The sequence below is a fragment of the Conger conger genome, chromosome 1 (genome assembly GCF_963514075.1).
Source record: "Conger conger chromosome 1, fConCon1.1, whole genome shotgun sequence".
NCBI lineage: Eukaryota > Metazoa > Chordata > Actinopteri > Anguilliformes > Congridae > Conger > Conger conger.
The window spans coordinates 29945151-29966707 of record NC_083760.1 but is presented as its reverse complement, the minus strand read 5'-3'; the positions used below and the strand labels follow the sequence as shown (position 1 = coordinate 29966707).

Genomic DNA, 21557 nt, shown 5'->3' with positions numbered 1-21557 from the left:
CCACTTTGATTTCCTGTGCGGATGAACGGAGCAGAAGATTAAAGGGGACCAGGCTCCCCGGGGCAGGTTACAAGTTACAGTACCGCACGCTGTGCCAGATCAAACACGGCAATAAAATATAACGAGCGGCTCGGGACAGCAGGGGTGACTGCGCAGCCATGTGGAGACCAGCTTTGCAGCTGCGCAGTCGCCCCTGTTGGGGAAGAAAACCAGTGGCACATTCCCCCAGCCCCCAGGCCTGTTCTTAATGAGCTGCAGGGAGATATCAAAATTAATTGCCGTGGGGGGTGGTGTTGGAGATACGTGATTGGCCAGAATGTGGTGTTGACCATTGGACCTGGTCTACTCAGTGGAAAGTCTTTCAGTGTCTATTTTCCTTTGGGTTATTTTTAAGTGTGTCGTTCACACCCTTGTTTTTGTTTTTTTTGGGACCCCTGCGGGAAAGTCTGCTTGGTGAGCCGTGCACAGTCAGTATTAGTAGATCTGACTGAAAGTGCTCTTTGTAATGCTGCTCCTGTTTGGCATGTCTACCTGAAGCACAAGCTCACAGTGCAGTAGAGATCTGCGCCACGGCCTAGACCTAAAACCAGGCCATGCCAGTGCCAACTGGCCTAGAACCCTGTGAGCTGGCCTCAACATCGGCCAAGGAAGAAGGGATTCCGTCAGAGCGGTTTTTACCACCACATTTGACAGCATCTTCAAGGCTTTGGCCAGCAGATTGGTGGTTGGCTAAAGAACCAGTGGCTTACTGTGCTTGGGTCAGAGGATGAACGCTCACACTCTCAAACTGACTGGACAGTCTTACAGTCAGTCAAGTTCAGAGAGACAATGAAAAAATATGTGATAACAACTATAATAAAACTAAAATAGGAGGTCCGCAAAAATGGCCTCATCCTGGTCTGAAAAGGTGAGCCCTCTCTGTAACCCCAGTCTGTAAACGGCAGCCATGATGTGGCCGGCCTGTAGCGTAGTGGTTAAGGTAAATGACTGGGACATGCAAGGTCGGTGGTTCTAATCCCAGTGTAGCCACAATAAGATCCGCACAGCCGCACAGCCGTTGGGCCCTTGAGCAAGGCCCTTAACCCTGCATTGCTCCAGGGGAGGATTGTCTCCTGCTTCGTCTAATCAACTGTACGTCACTCTGGATAAGAGCGTCTGCCAAATGCCAATAATGTAATGTAATGTAAAGACTGCATTTTCATACAGTGTGTGGCCTGTTTGAACAGTGTCTCCCCCTGCTGGTTGTACTATGTAATAATTTCAAAAGTTATAGTATTTCGCTTACATGCAGGACTCATGTTAGGGTGACATCTGGGTCATACAGAGGTCAAATGGGGTGACACTGCTGGAAGAACATAGATTGACAGGAGTGCCAATATACCAATCAATTGGCAGTAGTGTAGTATGGGAACTAGGGTTGTAACTGCAACAAAGCAACAAAGAGGTTCAATTCCCCGGTTAGGCATGGCTGATATGCCCTTAAGCAAAAATGAAAAACTAAATTCTTCAGGCTTGTGAGGGATAATGGAAAGGGCTCCCCTGGGGTCTCTGTGGTGACTCCCGACTTGTCGCAGTAGGGCCCTCTCTGTGGTGACTCCCGACCGCAATAGGGCCCTCTCTGTGGTGACTCCCGACCGCAATAGGGCCCTCTCTGTGGTGACTCCCGACCGCAATAGGACCCTCTCTGTGGTGACTCCCGACTGCAATAGGGCCCTCTCTGTGGTGACTCCCGACCGCAATAGGGCCCTCTCTGTGGTGACTCCCGACCGCAATAGGGCCCTCTCTGTGGTGACTCCCGACCGCAATAGGGCCCTCTCTGTGGTGACTCCCGACCGCAATAGGGCCCTCTCTGTGGTGACTCCCGACTTGTCGCAGTAGGGCCCTCTCTGTGGTGACTCCCGACCGCAATAGGGCCCTCTCTGTGGTGACTCCCGACCGCAATAGGGCCCTCTCTGTGGTGACTCCCGATTGAAATAGGGCCCTCTCTGTGGTGACTCCCGATTGAAATAGGGCCCTCTCTGTGGTGACTCCCGACTTGTCGCAGTAGGGCCCTCTCTGTGGTGACTCCCGACCGCAATAGGACCCTCTCTGTGGTGACTCCCGATTGAAATAGGGCCCTCTCTGTGGTGACTCCCGACTTGTCGCAGTAGGGCCCTCTCTGTGGTGACTCCCGACCGCAATAGGGCCCTCTCTGTGGTGACTCCCGACCGCAATAGGGCCCTCTCTGTGGTGACTCCCGACCGCAATAGGGCCCTCTCTGTGGTGACTCCCGACCGCAATAGGGCCCTCTCTGTGGTGACTCCCGACTTGTCGCAGTAGGGCCCTCTCTGTGGTGACTCCCGACCGCAATAGGGCCCTCTCTGTGGTGACTCCCGACTGCAATAGGGCCCTCTCTGTGGTGACTCCCGACCGCAATAGGGCCCTCTCTGTGGTGACTCCCGACCGCAATAGGGCCCTCTCTGTGGTGACTCCCGACCGCAATAGGGCCCTCTCTGTGGTGACTCCCGACCGCAATAGGGCCCTCTCTGTGGTGACTCCCGACCGCAATAGGGCCCTCTCTGTGGTGACTCCCGACCGCAATAGGACCCTCTCTGTGGTGACTCCCGACCGCAATAGGGCCCTCTCTGTGGTGACTCCCGACCGCAATAGGGCCCTCTCTGTGGTGACTCCCGACCGCAATAGGGCCCTCTCTGTGGTGACTCCCGACCGCAATAGGGCCCTCTCTGTGGTGACTCCCGACCACAATGGGGCCCTCTCTGTGGTGACTCCCGACCGCAATAGGGCCCTCTCTGTGGTGACACCCGACTTGTCGCAGTAGGGCCCTCTCTGTGGTGACTCCCGACCGCAATAGGGCCCTCTCTGTGGTGACTCCCGACTTGTCGCAGTAGGGCCCTCTCGGCCCCCGATGGCAATCGGGCCCGGTGCACAGAGCTCACCTCATCATATTACACACTGATTAATTTTTCATTGCACAGACACACACACCTCTGTCCCCACAGCTGTTATTCTCAGCACTGTGAGGCAATCAATGCAGTCGGCACCAGCTCAAACGCTTTGTCATTAAGGAGAGACTCGCTCAGGTGACTCCAGTCTGTCTATGAGCGGGGTCATGTTCACTCTGGTTAACCTTTCGTTTTCTCCATCTACTGTAGCACACTTGTTGGAACAGTTTCATCGCATTCCTGGCCACTGCAGAGAATCTCTGGAAAGACACAGCCAGTCAGTGCAGCACTGACTCCTTCCTGTTTGACCATGCTCCCCTTTTGGTTCCCTTCTAGGTACGCAGTGCTGATGAAGCGGAAGACCACCCTGGAGGAGCTGGAGGGGACGCTGCAGAGAGAGAGGGAGAGCCTGGGGGCGGAGATCCACAAAAACGGCCTCATTCTAGCAGAGAACCAGAGCCTGAAGGGCGAGGTGGACAGGTGAGGGCCCCCCTCTCCTCTGTTACCCCCACACGGTACACCGCAGCTGTGATTCAGCGCTTCCCACCATCATGTTCAGAGATGTGCATAGTCCTACAACCTGGTTCCTGGAGATCTAGCATCCTGCTGGTTTTTACTCTAGTTCAAAGCACACCTCAATCAACAGCTCGAGATCTCATTGAGCTGCTAATTATAGAATCGGGTGTGCCAAAACGGCCCTGTACATAGTTCCCATTCTGACTGTGGCTCATCCGTCCGTCCGTCTGTCCGACTCGCAGGATCACACAGACACACGAGCAGGTGAGGCAGGAATGCGACAGGCTGCAGCTGCAGACCAAGGAGTTGAAGACGTCACTCAACGAGTCGCAGCTGGAGCTGAACCGCTGGCAAGCCCGCTATGACCAGCTGAAGGAGCAGCACCAGGGCCTGGACATCTCCCTCGCTAAGCTGGAGAACCACTGCGAGGTGTGTGTGTGTGTGTGTGTGTGTGTGTGCGTGTGTGCATGTGTGCATGTGTGCGTGTCTAAGTGTATGTGCACGCTTGTGTGTTTTAAGTAGTCAATGACCTCCTCTGCTCTGCTGTTTCCTGTCTCAATAACATACTGTGCCGCTTTTGAAATGGTCAGTCACAACCTACTTTCTCGTAATGAATAGCACAGAACCGATCCTGCTGTCTTCTCCCTCAGCTGCTGACCCGTCTGAAAGGGAACCTGGAGGAGGAGAACCACCATCTTCTGAGCCAGATCCAGATGCTGAGCCAGCAGAACCAGACCCTGCTGGAGCGCACCATGGAGAGCAAGGAGATGTACCACGAGGAGCAGAAGCAGTATATGTGAGTGTCCCTGTGTGTGTGTGTGTGTGTGTGTGTCTGTGTGTGGGCACAGACATGGGTGAAATACGTTAAAGTTTTGGATTCAAATACTTTTCTGTGATCGATTGATCTTGCCTGGTGCAACTGAGCCGACCCTGGTGGGGTTTGCACTTTTTGAGGTTCTAATATACCTGACAAGCTCAGTAAAGCATAGAAAACAATTTTAATTCAAAACAATTATTATGTATTTGACCCAGTTTTGATGTGTCATATGCGTGAAGACATGCTTGTCCTCTTCATTCAGATTCCACACTGGGCAAAGAATATAGAGAGAAGAGGAATGTTTTTTTTAAATGCGTTCTGGTGCAAACAGCCCGCGTTCTGCTTCTCTTACAGTGACAAGCTAAACGCTCTCCGCCGGCAGAAGGAAAAGCTAGAAGAGAAGATCATGGACCAGTATAAGTTCTACGACCCGGCTCCTAAAAAGTAAGTAAGCCTCCAGCCACCTTCCTTTAACTCATTGGACAGATCAGTGGAAATGGGGCCAAATGGGTCGTTAAGGCCACAATGGGAAGCACTGTTTTAGATTAAGTGGCTAATGTGCAAGATCCATCGCAGGGACACTCTCACCCTCGAGGCCCGTTGTACGAGATTTATTTTCAACTTTATAGTTCATTGATCAATTAATGCCACTGATTGGCCAGGGATTTAACTCACCTAGTGTGTTTAAATCGCTCCTGATTAGATGGGAGGAACAATAAGCAGCAGCGCTACTGGCCTCCATGGCCCGATTTGAGTATCCCTGGTCTTCGGCATTGTAGAGGTGTTGCTTTTCCCGTGTCCTCAGACGGAACCACTGGGTGGGGGCCAAAGCTCTGGCCAAATTCATCAAACCAAAGAAGGAGAATGGCCGCGAGAAGATCCGGAGCGGTCTGGAAACATCCCGGCCCACGTCGCCCACCGACGCCCCCGACTGCGTGTCCCTTCCGCCGCCCCCGCCGCCCCGACAGCCCCGCCCCAGCGTGGACTCCATGGAGGACAGCCACTCTCTCCCCGTCTCCCCGGCATACACCAGCAAGGGTACGCAGAGCCTAAACGCGGGAGCTGCCGTTCGGGGGTGGGTTAAGGGTGCGGTTAGGGCAACAAGTTACTGGGGTGGGGTTAGCGGGCAGGTTTTCAAGGTCAGGTTAGGAGGTGGGTGTTTGAGGTATGGTCAAGGGCCGTGTCTCAAATTGAATGCTTGTGGACTAATTAGTGCGTAAATCAAGCGCGGAAGTTAACGGTCATGTGATGAAGTGCATCCCAAACTCAAGTACAAAACTGGCATGTACACATTGAAGTCATCGGAAGTTCTCTTGTTGTACTTGGGAGGAAGCACACGTTCTGTTCGCACTCTTCTTAACCTTAATGTACATACTGCTAAGCAGCTTTCTCTTTTTACTTTATAAATAAAACTATACCAACATATGTTCACCACAAATTTGCATTACAAATATGTTTTTCTGGTATAAAATTTTTGTTATGTCACTTCAGTCAATCACTGCTGCTAGTCTAACCTGCACCGGATGCTCATTACGGTCCGAAGAGTCATGACGTTACAGTACAAGTGCGTCTCAAATTACCAGATTATATGTTCTTGCATTCTAAGCAGTTTACTTGTTGGTACACTTGTAAGTATAAGAACATGAGTGCACAAGTACACAAGTGTGCAATTTGAGACACAATCTGGGCATCAAATGTTTGGGGTGGGGTAGGGGATGGGATTTTTGTGTGTGGTTGGTGGACGGGTTTCTGGGGTGTGGTTAGAGAGCAAGCCTTTGGGTTGCTTTTGGTTGTGGTTAGGGGGCAGGTGTTAGGGTGGGACTAGGAACTAGTGTGTGGGTGCAGTAGAGGATGTATTTTTAGGATACGCTATATGTACTCTAGGACATCAGGCCTGTGGGTAGGTTTATTGGTCTGTTGCTCTTGCCCATCTTGTAGTCCTGTGAACATCATATGGTTTAGATTCTACTGGTATCCTTATCCAAATTCCTCCCACTGGCATATGGGTGTTATTGACCTGTGGAATAAGACCTATAATTTTTAAATTCCAAAAATCTCATGTACCATCATAAGTATAATTTCCCCTTGTGTAATTGAAATTAGAGGTTATAGTCAGTTCAATGTTAAAACAAGAGAATGGATGCACACACACATGCATGCACATGCATGCATGCACACACATGTACACACATACACACACTATGCACGATTTACTTTCCTTTGGCTCTCATTGCTCAGTCTTTTTTGGTGTAATTTACTTTAGAAAAGAGTAATTTCAACATGTACATCAGGGATCTGAGGAGAGCCATGCTGTGTGCAGGATATTAGTATGCATATCCAATTGAGTGCATTTTAAATCACTAACTGACTAAAACGCCACACACCCTGTTTCCAAGGCTTCCGTTTGAAATAAAACAACCACAACTTGCTGACTGTTCAGCCGTCCAGGATTATTTGGATCAATTGCTGTGAGTTTTGCTGACATCACCAGTTGCTGGGTGTCTTCTCTGGTTATGCTCTGCCAGGCCTGTATTGCAGCCATGTTTAGCTCATGCTTGTTTCGAGGGGTTAGTCCCATGTCTCATGTTTAACTCTATACCATTTAGAGTTCAGGTTTGCTTTTGATCACATACAGATTAATTATAATAGACATTTAAACCAGGGGTGCCCACAGTTTTGCACCCCACCGTAGGCTACATATCAGTACTCCTGAATGTTCATTTAGGGGTTTAATTCAGTAATACTGTATTTTAGTTCCATTTATTTTGCCTTTTCTGAATGGGCTTTGGTGTTTCCCACCAGATTTTAGGAAACTGTGGTGAGGGGACTTTGAACTGTATCCGCAGGCATGCACATTTTAAGTCAAATGCATCAATCTGGTGCACTTTAGGATGAAAATGAAGAGGATATATTCAAGACGAATTTTATGGACCTAACGCTTCATATCACATTCTGGATATAGCTTGTCCAACTAGGCGCTGGAAATAATATTGTATTAATATATAACTAGTGGTAGTTGATTTAATTTAACGGACCATTGTAACCACTTCGTTAATAGCAACGTAAATGTGGCGAGTAGATGTAGACTTACCTCAGGAAAGTGGCTACTGTATCAAACTTGGGCAGCCGCTAATAATTCATAACGCAGTGCCAATATCCACAGTATCACTCCCTCACGTCATAACGGTAGGATTCACATTCGGGAATTAGACAGTTTTACGAACTTGATGCTTGAAATAACGTTTAAGCGAAATGTAACCACATTCAAGATGACGTAACGAGCAAATAGATAATTAACTCAAACTATCTTGGTCTCCTCAAAATTAATTCTGGAGGGATGGCTTGTGGAAGATGAGAGAGAGCGGGCTCAAGTGTTGAAAAGAGACTGCAGTCTATGAAAGCCCGCTCTCATCTCGTGCGCGTGGGTCGGTGCAAAAGCACATATTTTATGTTATGAGATTAACTGTTGCGGGGGAATTTAAAATTCCTGTCGCAGCTGAGGTAATTAATGGGAAACACTGGGATTTGGTCGTTTTTATTTATTTTATTTTATTTTATTGATGTGAAATTTCAAAAGTTGCCCCTTAGAGTTTTGGAGCTTTTTGTTTATTTTACTTCATAAGACTAAACAAACTGCCAGAAACGACTGCGAGGGGCTGCTAGGGTCAATTGCTGCGAGGTTTAAACCCTAGACCACAAAAATGCACTGGAAGCGATATCGAAATCTGTGAAATAATGATGAGCTATGCCCGTTATAATGCAGTTCTGTGGTCTGAGGGTTTAAACCAGTAGTGTAAACCCCAGCTAAGCACGCTGCAATTGACCCCGAGGTTTGGGAGCGCTTTGTTTATATTTTACTTTGTGACTATACACAATCAAGTGTCCACAAGGGGGCACATGAGACTACACAAACTTCCTTCAACTACTGCAAGGACAGCAATTTCCTTTACTAATACCTTATATTTATTTTACTTTGACTTATCATGTTTTGATTTTTCATCTTTTCTGTCTCTTGGTGTGGGGAATGTCATTTGTCTATTCTAATAGATACAGATATTGCATGCCATGTCTAATACTGTTCTTTTCTATGGTTATTTGGGGTCCTCTTCACTGTGGATCTATTTATCTGTTTATTTAATTATTCCACTCATCCTTTTCTTTCTCTCATCCTTTTCTTCTTTTCTTTTTATGTTTTTCCATTAAATCCCGTCGCCCTCGTGCTCATCAGCGCCAGCAGCCAAGCGGCTGAACTTTCTGAGGAGTAAGAGCCAAGAGAAGCTCAAGTCGCCACGGACACCCCCAACGCAGCGCTCGCTGTCTAGCCGCCTGCGCTTCTGGTCATCCTGTGACATCACATCCCCTCCCATCTCTCAGAATAGCCACTTCTAACCTGTTTAATCATCACCACCCATCCTTCCACCTCCCTCCCTCATATCTCTAACACCACCTTTGTGGCTTTATCGAATAAATTGTGCGGATGCACCTGTCCATAAATACACACACACACACACACGCAGTGTATAGACACAGTTCTTAGACTGAAATGGCCCACTAATTATATAATGGACATATAGTGGACCCTAACCATTCCACTTAACTTTTTCAGTCCCCTACAAATATCTAGCACCATACACACAAAGAATGCATAGACGCAGAAGGAAGCAGGTCTTTTCATCAGAACTGTAACACTTCCCTGTCCAGTTCAGAGTGGACTCATCTCTTGTGCAATCTGCCGTAAGTAGTAGTATTTCAACAGAAAACCTTCCTTGTGTGTCTTCTCTGTGCTTATCCGTGCATCACCCCATATGTTTAGTCATGCATATAGAGGGGTGGTGACTTGACAGCGCCTGCTACAGGGCTCAAGTCGATACAGTACATCAATAAGTGATTCAGCTTAAACGGTTCTAGGTGAAAGTGTCAGTTGGTGTTGAGCACATGTTCCTATGCATCCTGCTTCCTTGTCTGTGGCCTGTTGACTCTTGACAATTTGTCTTCCGTTGGCCTTGAGCAACAAACTGTGAACCACTTGCTCTTCCCTGCCCCAGCATTCCCTGTTGACCAGCGCTGTGCATCCACACCCCCCCCATGCACACATTGCCCCACCCACACACACACACACACACACACACACACACACACACTCTCACTCACTCACTCACTCACTCTCTCTTCTCACCTGGCTATCTGTAGTACCTGTTAGTCTGCCTGCTGTGCTGTTGTGTAACGATTGTTCTGCGTGTCTGTGTGTAGGGGGCAGAGGTTGTATATCAGCTACTGAGACTCCCCAAGAGGCACCTTGTTAAGTACATTTTCACACGTGCAGAACTGCCCTGTGAAATATGACCGGGGTATGAACAACCGGAAATAACACCGGGGAGACGTCGTGTAATGGGATTATTGATCAACTCGAACAACGAATCACACCTGACGTGTGTCCTCTTCCTTCCCTTAATTAACAATGTGAAGACCTACAATGAAACAAATCGTATTGCTTTTGATGGGTGTTCAATTAATCAGCCTCTTTTACCATATTTGTTCTGTGATCAACAAGAATTATAGTTGATAATCAGAGACATTGCGATGAGTATAGGTTTGATAAATTACACGTGTGCGCCTGACAAGATCTCAGAATGATGGTGCTTTACGAACATTTAAGGTGTCCGATCTAGTGCTGGTGTTACAATCACTACTGGTAGCGGAATGCAATGAAGATCTAGAAAACGGAGGCTCTTCCAAAGGTTAAAACAAAATTTTTCATGTGTGTACTTTCGGTGGCTTGCAACAGCCACATTGAAGATACAACTATTGTCCAAATTAGATGAGATCATGTTAGTTGTGGATTTGATGAAGCCTGGCGCCATGATGTTAAATTCTAAATCCTTCCCCATATATTCCATGAATTCTGCCCCTTTGTTCTCCCTACTGGGCCTTCAGTAGTTTAGGGAAACCAAACATGAAGAATTGAGCTGTGAAGTGGCACAGGGCAGAACTGCACCCTGGGGCCTGGAGTTTTCAGGCCTAGCCTGTAACTCAGTGCACTCTCAAAAAAGATGTGTTAATATCCAACATACTTTTTGCGTTCTCCTTTTGTGTTTCATTCAACATATTTTCTGTCAAAGTTAGGAATTTGTGTCACGAGAGTTTTTTATTTTTTTCCTACACATGCTGTTGTAAGTAACACAAAATGGGTGGGGGTGTTAAAAATGACACAATGTGTTTAACACATCTGGAAGGTGGCCCCAGGCCTACCTATTTCCTGTTCAAATGAGCAATTCCAAGTGTCAAAAATGATGGTGTGCTATGACCTATATATGGCATTTATATTTTGACAAAGGCCTGCAGGGAGGCTACTGTTGCCTCTGTGATGCCAAGGCCTTTATAAACTGGACATTTGTAAACTGCTCGGTCACACGGAACAACAAAGTACAATAGTGTTTGCGACATAAAATTGTAGAGTTGCGCAACATTGCGAAAGTGTTGTGCAGAAGTTTTTTGTGGTAGATATTTAGTTGTAAATATAATTGGTCGACGTATAAACTAGGCTTACATGCTAAGGCCGCTTGGGAAGACTCACTAGAGAACCCCATCCAGCTCTGCCTCCTCGCCTCGACCCTACACAGCTTCCTCACCCAGGCCTGGCACACACCCCTGCCACGGACCACGTTCTGTCAGGGTCAGGATAGCAGGACCGACTGTATGATTCCCATCACAACTGTGACGCCTACCTGACGGACTCATCCAGCAAAGCCCACTCCCTTCCACCCCACAAACGAGGCACGCCTGTATGCTTCCTGGAACATCTCCCACCTGGTGACTCAGAACCCTGCCCCCCATCTGTGGTCTCTTGTTGTGGTGAACGCCATGCAGAGCAATCGGGCTTGCGAGCACCTCCCTCAACGTCCCCCACTCCGTATGAACCCCTGCTTGCAGCGTCTCCCGTGGCAACTTACGCCTGTCCTGTCCCCCCGCTCGTCCTGCTAGCGTGCTGAAGCGGACAGTGTGATTTTAGACATCCAAGTGATGATCTCCTTCCGTCTAATTATTCAGGCCGGAGCGAGTCTGGCAGCTCGAGGGGAAGGGATGCGAGCCGTTTGCCAGGGGGCAGCGGCGAGACCGCCAATGGCCCCGAGGAGCCGCTGGCCAGGCGGAGGGCCTCAGAGCTGGGGGTCCCAGCCTACTCCACCCCAGTCAACACCACCTCCACCCCCGCCCACGCTCCCAACTCCAGCTCCAGGCATGGTCACAGGTCCAAGGGTAAGGCTCTTTCAAGAACACAACAGACATGCTTTCAAGGTGACAAACGTTGGCTAAATTCGAACCCACGAACGTTAGCTGACGTTGGCTAACAGTTTGAAAAGGTAGTGTGCAGCGAACAAAGATGGCTGCTGATGGGGAAAACGCAGAGAGAAAAAAAGTTGACTATCAGTTGGCTGTTATAATACGTTATAATAATCAATGTAATGTTTTTCTTACCTTTAAAAATAAATCACAGCTGGCTAGAATTGTTAAGCCTATGTCGCATCAAAAAGGTGTTGGTGGGGAACTAAATAGTACAGCAACTGTTCATTGAAAACATAGCTCACAACATACGTTCACTCTTTTGCACGCATGTTAGATCAGCAGCAATATGGCTCTTTGGTTGAGCTCACTCGTTTCTCCTAGCAACCATCTGCCTGCCACCAGTTGTAACCGGTTTCGGATGTGCAGTTTGGTTGCTGCTCTCTTGTTGTGTGTAGTTTAAAAAATAACCACTGACGTGCAGCATCGGAGCAGTGCGCACGTTCAAGCTCAAGCTTCAAGATTTTGCAGTGTGGTGCGTGGGTGACCACAGTAACTTATGAGACGCAACTTGTGGTTTCAAATTGGGGAGACAAAAATATATTTCTTTTTTTTGTAAAAAATAAATAAAAGAAAGAAAAGAAAAAAAAAGTAGAAAATGCAGCTTTGATTAGCTGCTCATTAACAAAAAGGCTACTATGAAAAACTTGCAGACACATTCTGCACTTTATTCTCTTTGAAAAACCAGTCTGAAAATACAAAATGGCGAGGTAAAGACTGGTTTGTAAACATTTTGCTTTTGGTGACTTGTACTCCTGCATTGATGAAAACGTTGTATAGTTTGTCCTCTTTAATAGGACAGTGTTCGAATTGTTTAAAAACCTGTACCTTTAAAATATTTTCAATTTAAAAAATAAAAGCACATTGGATAAAGATTTTTCCGTAATACAGGAGAAATGTTTTATTGTAGTCCCCGTAGACAGCCAGTCATATTTGTGGCAATTACCTTCTGAAAAATTCATGAAGTGACATAATGTTGGATCACTAAGCATACCATGAGTATAGTGTGGAGTTGTTATGCCTATGGTAGAGGCAGTTGCTTCTCACCCTGTTGCCTGGAGACGGGCATTATTACTTCAATTAATGGGACCTGCCTGAGCCTAGCTCTGCTCTATACTTCAGCAATTGTTTATAATGGCATCAAAGAGCTATGTCTGGTTTCAGCTGGAGTGCCCTTGAATAACTAGGATCTATCTATCATTAGTGCAAGCCAGTTATGCTGCTTAATGTATACTGCTATACGACTGGTGGATATTCTCTTGCCAGCTGTGTATTATGGATGTATCTTAAGAATGCAAGTGGCGATACTTTTTCCTTCCTTGGCACTTGGAATAGATACAGTCGACAAGAGAGGGTATGCTCATGGAAACGTCATACACTTTCCAGGCCCATCCCCGAAATTCGAAACAGTCTTATAATATCTTATAATATATTAAAAACATTGACATTTTCTGTGCCAAAAAAGTAAAAGCTATTGCCAAGTGGCTGGCAATTGCTAATGGCACTAGCCCATACATTGTTAACATTGCTTTGAATGTTCAAAATGAAACTTTTTGATTATAGTCAGCTAGTCTACTTTTCATGGCTTTTCATTGAAGTTCCTTACCATAGGAATCAATAGGATAGAAGATGATAGGGAATGATACCTCAGGTCAGTGAGTTGGACGATTTGTCCACTGTACCTGCATGATTTATGTGAATGTATAGAATTAAAAATAATCAATCATTGACTCATCATCGTTAACATCCCGACACTTCACTTCTACATTCTTAACATTTGCAGTTGAAGCCGAAGCATTGGAAGCAAATTGGACCATATTATAAATATTCATGAAGTAATGTGCTGAAAGACGATACTGTGGCATTGGATGTTCTTTCCCTGGGCACACAAACATACATTTGGACTTTTCTGGAGGAATTGTGGATATTGATTCCCCCTCCAATTAAATGCAGCTTGAAAGCCGAAAGATTGCAGATGCTGTCTGTGGGCTTTGCCGGTGCACTGAGATCTGTGTGTCAATATGCCTCCTGAATATCCGCTAGAGCTCTTTTTCAATCTCTCTGTGTCAACCACAGGGTTGAACTGCGACGACGACTTATGGCTGCACTCCCCTGATGCCGCGTTCGGGAGCGGTGGCCATGGAAACGCAGGTACGGGCTCGAGCGAATCGATGACATCATGCTGCCATTGCTCCCCTGGGCTCCACCCAACCTAAACAAACTGCTCTCTTATTTAAAAATGACACGAGCACAGGAAACGAGTGTGACCCGTCTGTCTCCCCATCTTTCTTCAGGTCACAGACTCAGCTCTGCTGAGTTCAGCCGCAGCGCCTCCAGTAGTGACTCCCCTGTCCACTCCAAAGGTATTACCCAGACTATTCACCCACATTGACTACATTACCCAGACTATTCACCCACATTGACTACATTACCCAGACTATTCACCCACATTGACTACATTACCCAGACTATTCACCCACATTGACTACATTACCCAGACTATTCACCCACATTAACTACATTACCCAGACTATTCACCCACATTAACTACATCACCCAGACTATTCACCCTCATTAACTACATTACCCAGACTATTCATCCACATTAACTACATTACCCAGACTATTCACCCATATTAACTACATTACTCAGACTATTCACCCACATTAACTACATTACCCAGACTATTCACCCACATTAACTACATTACCCAGATTATTCCCCACATTAACTACATTACCCAGACTATTCACCCACATTAACTACATTACCCAGACTATTCACCCACATTAACTACATTACCCAGACTATTCACCCACATTAACTACATTACCCAGACTATTCACCCACATTACATTACCCAGACTATTCACCCACATTACATTACCCAGACTATTCATCCACATTAACTACATTACCCAAACTATTCACCCACATTAACTACATTACCTAGACTATTCACCCTCATTAACTACATTGCCCAGACTATTCACCCACATTAACTACATTACCCAGACTATTCACCCACATTACATTACCCAGACTATTCATCCACATTAACTACATTACCCAGACTATTCACCCACATTAACTACATTACCCAGACTATTCACCCACATTAACTACAATTACCCAAACTATTCACTCACATTAACTACATTACCCAAAGTATTCACCCACATTCACTGCATTACCCAGACTATTCACCCATATTAACTACATTACCCAGACTATTCACCCACATTAACTACATTACCCAGACTATTCACCCACATTAACTACATTACCCAGATTATTCCCCACATTAACTACATTACCCAGACTATTCACCCATATTAACTACATCACCCAGACTATTCACCCACATGAACTACATTACCCAAAGTATTCACCCACATTAACTACATCACCCAGACTATTCACCCACATTAACTACATTACCCAGACTATTCACCCACATTAACTACATTACCCAGACTATTCACCCACATTAACTACATTACCCAGATTATTCACACACATTAACTACATTACCCAGACTATTCGCACACATTAATTACATTACCCAGACTGTTCACCCACTTTAACAACATTACCCAGACTATTAACCCACATAAACTACATTACCCAGACTATTCACCCACATTACATTACCCAGACTATTCACCCACATTAACAACATTGCCCAGACTATTCACCCACATTAACTACATTACCCAGACTATTCACCCACATTAACTACATTACCCAGACTATTCACTCACATTAACTACATTACCCAAAGTATTCACCCACATTCACTGCATTCCCCAGACTATTCATCCACATTAATTACATTACCCAGACTATTCATCCACATTAACTACATTACCCAGACTATTCACCCACATTAACAACATTACCCAGACTATTTACCCACATGAACTACATCATCCAAACTATTCATCCTCATTAACTACATTACCTAGACTATTCACCCTCATTAACTACATTACCTAGACTATTCACCCACATTAACTACATTACCCAGACTATTCACCCACATTACATTACCCAGACTATTCACCCACATTACATTACCCAGACTATTCATCCACATTAACTACATTACCCAAACTATTCACCCACATTAACTACATTACCTAGACTATTCACCCTCATTAACTACATTGCCCAGACTATTCACCCACATTAACTACATTACCCAGACTATTCATCCACATTAACTACATTACCCAGACTATTCACCCACATTACATTACCCAGACTATTCATCCACATTAACTACATTACCCAGACTATTCACCCACATTAACTACATTACCCAGACTATTCACCCACATTAACTACAATTACCCAAACTATTCACTCACATTAACTACATTACCCAAAGTATTCACCCACATTCACTGCATTACCCAGAGTCTCTGGAGCGCCTGGACGCCCTTGCGCTTGGGCACGGTCCCCGTGATGGCCATCTGTCCCGCGCCTCCCCGCTTCCCTCGGACACCCCCCCACAGAGGAGCGCCCCCCGCCTGGCCCGTCGCCGCCCTTCGTCCCCTGGCAGCGAGATGGTCACCCTGGAGCAGTTCCTTCAGGAGAGCAACACCCTCTCACCCCCTACCGTAAGTCCTTGGCTAAGCACAGTCACTCTGAAGCAGGGGTGCACAACCGGTCTGCAAACTGGTTCAACCAATTACCTTAATTTATTTTTCTGACAGCTCTAGAAATGATGTTGGTCCACTCCTGTACTTGATCACAGTAAAATCTTTAGGATACACTAGCAGTCTGCAGCTGTAGCTGGTGCATATACAAATGTCTGATCAAGACATTATTTAGCCGATTAAATCATTAAGAGCAGAAGTTGGCACCAAATCCTGAAGCGGATTGGCCCTTGCTGTGCACCCCTGCTCTATAGGCTTGCCAGGTATTCAGCTTTTCGTTCTTATGATGGAATGCTTCTCCTTGTCATTGATGAAGCTCAAAGGATTCTGATTCGCTGGCTCATGATGGGGGTGTGGCTGGAGACGCAGTGTCTGTAGGTGGCAGCAAAGCAATATTGCAGCACAGCTTTGGAGCCTCATTGCTATCCAGGACCTCCTAAGACAAGGAGGTCACAGATGGAAAGAGTACAGGAGCTAAATTTCTGGTCGTTTCTGACAAATTGTCGTCATACTATCCGAGGCCTCTGAAACATTGAAAAACTATTCAATATACTTCAGGAGTAATGTATTTTTACTGAAGTCCTGCAACTACTGTACAATTGTCATTGTCCAAAGAAAACGATGTTGTTAATTGTTACTAAGTAATCAATTAATTATTTTTGCATTTCATTTACGGGCAAACATCTCTGTTCCAACATTAGGGGAGACTTTTTTTTTCTTTCTTATGATCCATTTCAGTAAGGGGGCTTGTTTTTAGAATGTATTTACACTATTTATCCCCATCATTGTCTTTAGCTTTGTATCTGTTAAGAAGAGACAGATTCATGGTTGTGTTACTAATGCAATTGGTTACAGTCCACTGGTCTTATCCCACTTGTGTCAAGCCATGTATGTGGATGTGGGTGCGAATGCTCACTGACCATGCCATCTGACCGTGGGAATGAATGGTTTCCAAAGGAAAGCCAGTAGAGGTGGGGGTGGGCGACGTGTGGTTTTGGTTTTCATCCCATGGCCCACTGGAGGAACACAGCCAATCCTAAATGGAGGGCATCTCCACCAAGCACCAACCCCTTCCCCCCCGCGCCCCATACTCCTGTGTGAATGTTCTGGTCACCCTGGCAACAGCTTGTGCAATACGCATTTATCCTTTTTCATTATTTAATGAAAAATCATGAACAGTGTAATGAATCGCATTACCTCCTGGCCTACAGCACCGTGGCAGAACCTGGGCATGACGGACACATCGTTCTTACACTCTCATTCCTGGGGGATGAGTTTCCAGGAAAATGTAGCTGTGGAAAAATTGATCAAGCTGCACGCTGCCGTCCAGTGAGGGAGATAAGGCCACTCGTGCTGGTTCAAACGTGCCTCATGGGCTTTGAACAAGCGTAACAGAAACAGAGATAGTTAAGAATAATCTGCACCAATCTGAATAAATTTGTTTTGTTCCCAGTCCTGCAGATCGGTTCCATTAGCAAAGGTGTTGTTCTAAATTCCAGAACTTTCTGAAAGAACTCTCTTATGAACGCAACAGCTAAATACTTCACACAGCGAGAACCATCACAGCTTCTCAACTCCCTTTGATAAATATTTCCAGACTCACATTTTCAAGTGAAATGTAATCCGTACTTAAAATGGAAAAAAGGGCCATCCAGGCCTCAAAAGGTCCAAGATCAAATATGGAAAAACTGACTTTGAGTACAATAAATTATATTCAGGGATGCTGACCTATGTGCTTTAGATTAAATGCATTTCACTGGAGCTGTTCACCAGAAACAGGGTGTGATGGTGAAAAAAAGATTTTTAATTTTATTTGATGAATGTGTTTTACTTTGGTTTTAGCCTCTGAGAAAGTATTGTAATTGTAGATTTATTGAGATAATTGGGTTTTGCTTTGGCCCCCAGATCCCCAGATCCCCACTCGCTCGAATGCCATTTAATGTTGCTGTAGCAGAAATGCAAGCATGATGTGTGCCATCTTCTGTATGAAATGAATAAACTTGGCCGGATTCATTATCAGTGCAGTTCTAGCATGCCTTGTAAGCCACTGTCGATATAAGTTGTTGTGACTTTAGAAAAAACAGTGCTGGCTGGAGTGTGACTTTCAGATCCTAAATTGGCTTCCTTTTTTAAACTATATGACTACATGTGTCATCCCGCCCCCAATACTCCAGGTGCAGACTAGCAGCCGTGAAGACCTGATGACAGACTACTTCAGCAAGGTTGGGGAGTGGCCCAGCACCGGGAGGCCCACCCCTCTGAGGGATGGGGCCAAGACGCCCACCAGTTACGTCACTCCCACCGTGAAGTCCACGCCCCCCGGGGACCCCCGGGCCCTCAAACCAGGGCAGACTGTCAAGCCCAGCGTCCGCCTGCCCGAGGCGACCTCTCCCGCCTGCCACTCCCAGACCTTACCCAACCGGCCAGGGAGCGGGGGACGGGCCCCTCCGCTGCTCTCCGGCACCTCCAGGGGGTCAAAGGGCGGCCTCAGCCGAACCTTCAGCCTGGCGTCGGCCGACCTCCTGCGCTCCAACGGGCCCGACAGCTACAGGCAGGAGGCGTGGGACGAGGTTCGGGACGATAATACGAGCGTGGCGAGGAGGGCGGGCGCTGCACCGCGGGAGAGGCCGCAGTCCGCCATCCTGGCCGGGTCCCTGCACCCACAGCCCAGCGATTCGGCCCCTTCCCGCCTGTCCCTTCCCCCTCCCAGGGAAGAGCACCTCCCCCCGCCCCAGCACCACTCGTCCTCCCTGTCCCTGTCCTCCAGCCCCGCCCCCCGCGATCGCTACGGCGCCCCCCGGCGCACGGGGGGGGCGTCCCTCCACCGCGGCGAGGTCGCCATGGTGACGCCCGTGCGGGCGGTGCCGGCCCAGCGTCAGGACGACCGGGAGGAGACCCCAGAGGGCCCGCCAGCCGAATCGCCCCTGGTGAAGAAGTGGGAGGGGGGTGGAGGAGGCGGGGTTAACTGCAGCACGGAGGAGCAGCCCAAAAGCACCCCAGCCTCGCCGGACCCCAACAACGACCCTCAGACAGTTTGGTACGAGTATGGCTGCGTGTAGAAGAGCCCCCGCCCCATTCTCGTTGTGTCTGCAGCAAGTCGAGCTCTTAGCACTGCGCTCTAAGCTACCCTCCTTGATAGGAGGGGGAAAAAAACAAAAAACATTCAGTATGTGTTTGAACTTCATTCTGCTACACCCAAAGAGCATAGAATGGACAACCTCATAGCCGCCAACAGGAAGCGTTTGATCTGCAGGAAGCTGCTGTGCTTTTGCATAGATGCAGCTGGTGCTGCTCACTTACTTTGACTACTTTTTGAGAATTCAACTAAGTCATGCGTACCGTTAATGCTGCAACTTAGCCAATTCGCTTTTCCTAAATGCGGTCGCTGGAATAACCGGGGATGCGGCAGTTTACAAACGACTGAGACGAATGGCAAGGCATAGAGTAGGACGCTGACAGAACAAACTGGAAAGTATTATCGCCCTGGTCTCTCTGCTTATAGCTCTTGCGTATAGCTCTTGATTCCAGTTCTATTCTGAATCAGAAAAACAAAAAGTTTGTTGAAAACATAAGAGGTGCCACTCCCCTCATTGCGCGGTAATTACAGCCTCCGTTGCGGAAAGCGGAAGACAGTGGTCGTCCAATCTTTTTGGCCACCCTTTGCCTGGGATTACTGGAAACGCTCTTCTTTCTGGAACAATCGTTTCTTTCTGGACTTAGCTTTTCTTGTGCTTTGCGGGCAACCTCTGTTTGCAAAACATCGGACGCATTCCAAGAGAAGCTTTTGAAAGGACCCTGTAATTGGCGCCAACGGAAAGACGTGTTCCTGTTTTTTTTTTTTAAACGGCCATGCTCCCAGTACGATGGCCCCCGCATCCTTCCACTCTTCCTGTCAGTGCCGAGCCGTGTTGAATGTTGAACAGAAGGATCCGTTTAAACTCTTGTAAATAAAGAGAGGTTTTTTTTAAATGCATTTTCAAAGCACTAAGTATGTAATGAAGTAGAAACTGAGTTTGAACACGACTGTGGTTTTTATGTTGTGTGTGGCATTTTGTTTTGTATTCTTGTATTCTTACTTTATATATATTTTTGCAACTTGATTCACTTTGGCACCACGCACCCACTGAAAAAAATGTATTTATTGTTACGGTCCACACAATTATATTTGAAAATTGCACTGAAATTGGCACCGTGTTTCTCTTACATTGAGCTGGGCTCACTTATGAAGCTCAACACAGCATGGGATTAATGGGTAGTTGAGGCTGAGCCCTCTCTGAGCCACTTATGCTGCATTGTACGTGGTAGCTTATCTGCAAATGATACGCTTGCATTGTATCATTCAAATAGATGTGCAAAGCCCTGTTGAATTTCTTAGCAGATGCAAACCTGAGCCTCGCGTATGTTGCATTGTACGCGATTGCTTATCTGCAAATGATACTCTTGCATCGTTTCGCTCAAACGGATGTGCGATGCCTTGTTGAATTACTTTGCAGATTAACCATTTTAATTGATGACTTATGATACAGTCTCAAAACCTAAAAAAAATAAAATAAAATAAACCTTTTACCGGACTAATTGAAGCATTACGTCTTGTTTGAATGTACAATCACAGCGGTCCTGTTCATTCCAAGCAGTGTCCATGTGGAGTAGAATCCTGTGTTGTGACGGCGTCATTCGTGGTGTATCCCGTTTACGTTGACAGACTCTCTGTAAAAAGAACAGTGATTCAAAATACCTTGCTGAAAAGTGATTTGGTGCTTTCCAGAGACTAAACATCAGAAGTATGTCCAGAAGAAACTCTTCCCCCGGTCTCCTCTTGGCACATCTGAATATGTCAATGCTTGATCAACAAGACGAACTCCCTATCAGCCTCTCTTTTTAACTGAGCTTGTAAATGCAAGCATGAGATGTCCGACTGTGCATAAATACTGTATGATTTGCAGCAGTACAATTTTGAGATCTGCATTTAAGAATGATTTTTTGACACTAAGTATAGTGATTTTAATTGCTCTCTGTGAATATTTTAATTTCCCACTAAGCCTCGTAAATTGTAAAATGATTTTCTGTCAATGGAATCATCTTTGCTTGACTTGAGTTATTTGGAGGGGTGGAGCGTTTGTTTTTATTTGTGGCTTTCGTTTTGTTTTTAAAACTACTGCAACATTTGTAATAAAGATGTAAGAAATGTGCTGTGTGTCGTTGTCTTGCAGTCAAATGCAGTTGGTATTGTATATCATGTCTGCGATGTTTTACGTCATAGCATATGAGATCAAACCCTT

At 46.4% G+C, this 21557-nt stretch overlaps 1 protein-coding gene across 1 annotated transcript in view; it reads left to right on the top strand.

The window, feature by feature from the left end:
- The window catches only part of ccdc88c (coiled-coil domain containing 88C), a 76802-nt gene extending 55336 nt beyond the window's left edge, over positions 1-21466 (top strand). The window contains exons 21-30 of the mRNA XM_061241244.1: positions 3279-3422; positions 3701-3887; positions 4109-4254; positions 4630-4719; positions 5081-5313; positions 11323-11529; positions 13690-13764; positions 13908-13976; positions 16037-16239; positions 18453-21466. Coding sequence (XP_061097228.1) covers positions 3279-3422; positions 3701-3887; positions 4109-4254; positions 4630-4719; positions 5081-5313; positions 11323-11529; positions 13690-13764; positions 13908-13976; positions 16037-16239; positions 18453-19337 — 2239 coding nt within the window. The 3' untranslated portion in view covers positions 19338-21466. The remainder of the gene's footprint in view (positions 1-3278; positions 3423-3700; positions 3888-4108; positions 4255-4629; positions 4720-5080; positions 5314-11322; positions 11530-13689; positions 13765-13907; positions 13977-16036; positions 16240-18452) is intronic.
- Positions 21467-21557: the final 91 nt, after the last annotated feature.